The sequence below is a fragment of the Rhinatrema bivittatum genome, unplaced genomic scaffold, assembly GCF_901001135.1.
Source record: "Rhinatrema bivittatum unplaced genomic scaffold, aRhiBiv1.1, whole genome shotgun sequence".
Classification (NCBI taxonomy): Eukaryota; Metazoa; Chordata; class Amphibia; order Gymnophiona; family Rhinatrematidae; genus Rhinatrema; species Rhinatrema bivittatum.
In genome coordinates this window covers 148,854-155,286 of record NW_021820698.1, presented here as the reverse complement: position 1 = coordinate 155,286, position 6,433 = coordinate 148,854, and the positions used below count along the sequence as shown (strand labels likewise).

Sequence of the window (6,433 nt, the reverse complement as noted above, 5' to 3'; positions counted from 1 at the left end):
CTCATACGGCATGCCTTGAAGAATTCGAATCTACTTCCTCTCTAGAAATAGAAACTCTACTAAGGAAACTGAAGCCAACCTTCCACCCATTGGATGCGATTCCAACCAATCTTCTCATAGCGATTGTCAGTGAAGTCTCCAAGCCTATCTCGCAAATCATCAATGCCTCCTTAGCCCAGGGTCATGTCCCGGACCCACTCAAACTTGCCATCTTAAAACCCCTACTAAAAAAAACAAACCTCTCCACAGACAACCCAGCAAACTTTCGCCCGATTGCAAACCTTCCAATCATCGCTAAGATCCTGGAAAGAATAGTCAATAAACAACTCTCCGAATTCCTGGACAATAACAACATCCTTTCTCCAGCACAACTTGGATTTCGTAAAGCTAGAAATACGGAATCCCTCCTTATATCTCTTTCAGACAACATCCTCATGAACCTAGAAAGGAAACAGCCCTGCCTGCTCATTCTCCTAGACTTATCGGCCGCATTCGACACAGTGAACCATCAGTGTCTCATTGAAAGACTAACGGAGATCGGCATCAAAAACACTGTCCTAAATTGGTTCAAATCCTTCCTTCAGAACAGGCAATATAAAGTCAAGATCAACAGCAAAGAATCCCCCCCTTTCATCTCCACCCTTGGAGTTCCACAAGGATCATCATTAATCCCCACATTATTCAGCATCTATCTTCTCCCACTTTGCAAACTTCTTTCTGAGCTTAAGCTAACCCATTATCTATATGCAGACGACGTCCAAATCCTGATACCGATTACCGACTCTCTGCAAAAAACCATTCTCTATTGGAATGCCTGTCTACTCTCCATTAATAACCTCCTCTCAACCTCAATTTGATACTCAACGCCGACAAGACAGAGTTCCTATTAATCACACAAGATGGCAGCATACCGCTAAACAACCTACAACCGTCAGTGTTTCCTTCCTTTTCCCCCAAAGTCAGAAACCTCGGGGTAATCATGGACAGCCAAATGAGCTACACAGGCTTCATCAACAACACGGTAAAGGAGTGTTACTTCAAACTCCAAGTTCTAAAAAGGCTAAGACCCCTCCTCCATTTCCAGGATTTCAGGTCAGTTTTACAATCTATCATTTTCTCAAAAATTGACTATTGCAATGCACTTCTTCATGGCCTGCCAGATATCTCACTTAAGCCGCTCCAGTTGTTACAGAACGCAACCGCAAGGATTCTCACAAAATCCAATAAAAGGGACCATATAACCCCGATTTTAAAGAAGTTACATTGGCTCCCAATAAAGTTCAGAATCCTTTATAAACTATTAACAGTTACTCACAAGGCCATTCACAACATCACTCCACTGGACCTCACAATTCCTTTGCAACTCCACTCCTCCTCCCGTCCTCTAAGACTAGCCCAGAGATGTACTCTTCAAGCATCTACTATCAAAACGTCCTTAAGCAAAAGAGCTTTGTCCGCTTCCAGCCCCAAGCAATGGAACCTGCTCCCACCTGACCTAAGGCTTGAACAATGTCCAATCACCTTCAAGAAGAGACTTAAGACACTGCTGTTTGGCCAAGCTTTCCCATAACCACTCTTTTCCTCCTCAGCCCCACCTGTCTGTCCTGACCTAAGCGTTCCCTCAAGTATCCTAAGTATTTGTAACAAAGCCGCCATTTTCATCCCCTTCTCACCCCTTTAACCAACCCCGCCATACCGGTTTTTTCACCCTTCGACTACATCTCACCACGCTTTCACTTCACCTTCTCCCATATGTTGTTTTTACAAGTTTTATCTCCACTCTGTTCAATGTAATTCAAAACACTTTCACTGTTTTATCCCAAGTTATGTTTATCCAGGTTTCTCCATCTTGTTCAATGTAAGACAAGACTATGTCATTGTTGTCGTTTACTGGTTGTAATGTAAACCGAAGTGATAATTAATTCTGTTAATTGAACCTCGGTATATAAAAGTTATAAATAAATAAATAATAAATTGAAGCCTGACAAATATTTGATGTTTCTAGCATAAGCCCTCTTTCCTCCAGCATATCTATTTTGCATGTCTTAAGCCCCTCTTTGTAGAGTTTATCATTTTAGTAGTCCTTTTCTCTGCTGCTTCCATCCCCTCAGATCTCTTTTCCAGTCTTTTTATTTTCACCCTTTCTAGTGTGTGTCTAATCTTATACACCACTCTTATCTGAAATAGAGAGACTCTTGGTACATTAGTAATAGATAAATTTGCTCTGTTCCCCTCCACATTTCTCTCCGTTAAGGCTCCCGTCTCTGTCTGCAGTGAAAGCTGTGGTCCTGGGTTCAGGAAGGCCATTCTGGAAGGGCAACCTGCCTGCTGCTTTGACTGCATCCCCTGCTCCAAAGAAGAGTTTAGTAACCACACCGGTGAGTGCTATGACGGCCACTCAGTAGTGAGCATATTTAGAAGAATGGAAAGTTGGTATTAGAGGATACAATGGTTCTGTCTAGGTCAGTTTAATGGACAAAAGCATTGCAGGGTACGCAGTTAGTTCTGAGCAAATGTTTATAGACAAACATGTTCCAGCATATATATTAAAATCTTAAATAGTAGATTTTCTAGTCAAGAATTGCCTTCTGTTTTATTTATATGAAAAAAAATTACATTTGCAAGCCAACATTCATGGTCGGGTACAAGAAACATACATAATAAAAACAAAGATATCTTCCAATTGATATCAATAAGTCAAAAGATTGTATCACATACAAACATTGGCCTTATTCAAACTTAGTTAAAGCACCAACTTAGTAGAAGCATAGACAACATTATCAAAAGAATTCATGTATGCAAACCCCGATGTTAAATGGAAGACTGAAGGAAGGTCTTATTCCTTAATTACTAACTGGAAATTAATCCCTCTTCATCACCAAAAACTTGCCTGAAGAATAAGGTTTACACTATCTTTCTGTAATTTGAAAGCATTAAAACATACTTATATCCCCTGCGATGTTTTCCTGAGTTGAAGTCCCTCAGTGGTTCGTAGATCTTAAGTAATTCATGGTGTGACATCTTCAAGAAGAGACCTATGATGACCTGGAAGCTAACAATCTATATCTAACATATGCATGGGGTTATCTTTCTGTTGGAGGGGGACTGACTGGTGTGCATGGATACACAGGTAGCCACCACGGAGCAATGTCCATCATCTCACGCACATACGATGCAAACCAGCACATCCCTAGGAAACACAGTGACAGTGACCAACAGAGTAAAGGGGCTGGAAGGGTACATAAGAGGGAACGTCAGCAAACATGTGGAGAGACAGAGAATAAATCTGAGGGTCAGAGACTTCTCAGAGTCAGATAGGGGGGCTGACTGGTGTGCATGGATACACAGGTAGCCACCACGGAGCAATGTCCATCATCTCACGCACATACGATGCAAACCAGCACATCCCTAGGAAACACAGTGACAGTGACCAACAGAGTAAAGGGGCTGGAAGGGTACACGAGAGGGTACGTCAGCAAACATGTGGAGAGACAGAGAATCAGTCTGAGGGTCAGAGACTTCTCAGAGTCACATACGGGGGATGGGCAAGAGTGCTGGGTTCAATCGTAATTATTACCTGTTGAATTTTCAATGGGTGTCAGCAGGTAACTATAACAGTTTTTTTAGATGGTTGAATAGAAGATAACACAACCTTGAAAGTATTCTGCCTTTCATGAGACTGGTGAGGGAAGAAATATTGCAAGCCATATTTATATGAAACGCTATGGTAAAAAGTATCATGTTCAAGGGATAATGTGTTCATTTAGACTTTATCGTATGGATGTCACCAGGCTGGAAAATAAGTCTTTTTTATTTGCCAAGGTTTAATTTAATTTTTTGATTTACGAACTCCTTTTCAATTTCTAAATGACTACTGAAGGCAGGATTCAAAATAGCAAAGCCTCCACAAGCAAGTTATATTGAAAACACTACAGCATCAATACAATCATAAAAATTATACAGAAAACAACAATGACTCTAAAATCACGGTACATAGATATATCTTGTATTTCAACAAGATGATAGATATATAGAAAATGGGAGAAGTTAAAGAATCTCTAAAGGTGAATGATAATCCCATCCTGATTTCCCTCATCAAAGCCACATCTGGCATTTCTTCTTCCTGCAGATGCCACAGGGTGCATGAAGTGCCCCGATGACCAATGGCCCACTAAGAGACAAGATGGATGCCAGAAGAAGTCCATTGAATTTCTGTCCTATCAAGAACCCTTGGGTATGGTTCTGGCTGTTACCTCTGTGCTTGGTGCTCTGATGCCATCTGCTATCCTTGTTGTTTTCATTCAGAACCGCCACACCCCAGTTGTAAAAGCAAACAACCGTGAACTCAGCTACCTCCTGTTATTAGCCCTCATTCTGTCCTTTGAGTGCTCATTAGTGTTCATAGGCCATCCCACAACTCTGACCTGCATGGTGCGACACATGACATTTGGCATTGTATTCGCCATCTGCATCTCTTGCCTGCTGGCCAAGACCATAATGGTGGTCATAGCCTTCAAGGCTACCAAGCCAACCAGCAACCTAAAGTTATGGGTGGGACCACGACTGCCCAACATCCTAGTATTAGCTTGTAGTCTCTTCCAGGTCCTCATCTGTGTCACTTGGCTGATTGTGGCTCCCCCATTTTACCAAATGAACATGAAATCCCAGATGGGAAAGATAGTCCTTGAATGCAATGAAGGGTCATTGGTTGCATTCTGCCTCATGCTAGGATACATGGGCTTGTTGGCTACTATCAGCTTCATTGTAGCGTTTTTAGCTAGAAAGTTGCCTGACAGCTTTAATGAGGCTAAGTTCATCACCTTCAGCATGCTTATGTTCATTGCTGTCTGGCTTTCTTTCATTCCTGCTTATCTTAGCACAACAGGGAAATACACAGTGGCTGTGGAAATATTTGCAATTTTGTCCTCCAGTGCTGGCTTGTTGGGTTGTATATTCTTCCCCAAATGTTATATCATCCTATTCAGACCAGACATGAACACCAAGGAATTCCTAATGGGGAAAGCCACAGGGAGCCTCAAGAAAACAAAGTAATTGCCTTGTAACATATTGGTTAATAAATATCAGAATTTAAATGATGTAATCCTGTTTTCTGAAAAAAATTTGCTTGAGCAGTAGCCCTAGAAAATAAGAAAATAACTTGGCTGACAGCAGATCTAAAAAAAATCACCCCTCGTAAAGTTGAACATTAGAACTTACAATTAATATCATCTCCTCCAATCTAGTGCTGCCAGAGATTGGAAATACTTCACTGAAAATGTATAAGCATGATGGCATCTCTGAAAGATAAATCTTATCCAAACCCAGTGTGCGCTGGATTACATCCTGACGTTCATTTGATCCATCTTCACAGCCAGTTCTCTCTCTGATCCTGTAAACCAGAGTTTACCAAACCTGTCATGGTGACCCTACAGCCCATTGGGGTTTCAAAATATCCACAATGAATATGCATGAGACAAATTTGTATATGCTGGGTCTGCAAAGTATGTAAATTTACCTAATTTACATTCATTGTGAGTATTGTACACAGGTCAGCCAACATATCTTTCTGATCTTATAATGCATTCTTCTTCTTCTTCCAAACAGGTTTTAAGTCAATTTTTACCTACTGAGATTATTTTAGAGACCACTCAACAAACCACTTTTAGTCATCAAGCATCACTGTAGTATAACTCACTTGCCTTTGACTTTAATCTCGAGTTAGATTATTTAAAAGTCAGGAAGAATGATAGGTCTTGTCTTTTCTTTCATTTACTGAAATCATTAGGTGATTTGGACCTGTGTTTCTCAATAATAAGAAGATAAGTTTCAAACTGACATGTGGGCTCTCCTTGGGGTGTGTGCATCATCATTCACTAGATATTCATCCATTTTATATCTTGAACATGTTGTGATGGTTCGCCACTCCCAGAAAGATCCACAGCTGCTCCGGACCACCAATGCTTCTTTTTCCAGTGGATCCCTTCTGTAAACTCAGCAGCAATTAGCTCCTCCGACCCGACGTGGGCCAGCGGTACCTTTACAGGGCTTGCATGAGTGCTCCATAGTCCCTTGTAGCAGGTCCATACCAGTTCTCAGCAAAACTAAACGCAAAGCACAGTTTGTATCACCAAACTGTCCTTTTTATAACTCCAACTGGAACTCCACCATAAGTTCCCAACTCGCAGTTCATAGGGGAAAACACCTCTGCCTGGCTTCCTCAGCCAGCAAAACACCGCCCTGCCCGGCAGTAGCACAACTCTCCCCAACTCCCCTCAGCTGTGCTGCAGGTCATGGTCTTTCCAGTCCTTAAACACAAAACCACCACCTGAGCACAGCTTAAACAAAAAACTGTCAAAAACTAAAGAGTGAACCTTTAATTACTCTGTCTCCTGAGCTTCCTATACAAAGATTTCCAACTCCTTGGCCTCCTCTT

General features: G+C 41.5%; 1 protein-coding gene across 1 annotated transcript; it reads left to right on the top strand.

The window, feature by feature from the left end:
* Window positions 1-979: 979 nt before the first annotated feature.
* LOC115081963 (vomeronasal type-2 receptor 26-like) lies at window positions 980-5,060 on the top strand. Its single transcript, XM_029586203.1, has 3 exons — window positions 980-1,021; window positions 2,255-2,378; window positions 4,130-5,060. Exons 1-3 carry the CDS (start codon window positions 980-982, stop codon window positions 5,050-5,052), a joined length of 1,089 nt encoding a protein of 362 aa, XP_029442063.1. The 3' UTR covers window positions 5,053-5,060.
* The last annotated feature ends 1,373 nt before the right edge of the window (window positions 5,061-6,433 follow it).

Coding starts and splice junctions, on each gene's coding strand:
- LOC115081963 (XM_029586203.1), top strand. CDS start 980: ATGGACAGCCAAATGAGCTACACAGGCTTCATCAACAACACG. Junction 1,022..2,254: donor CAGGCTTCATCAACAACACG/GTAAAGGAGTGT, acceptor CTCTCCGTTAAG/GCTCCCGTCTCTGTCTGCAG. Junction 2,379..4,129: donor AGAGTTTAGTAACCACACCG/GTGAGTGCTATG, acceptor TTCTTCCTGCAG/ATGCCACAGGGTGCATGAAG.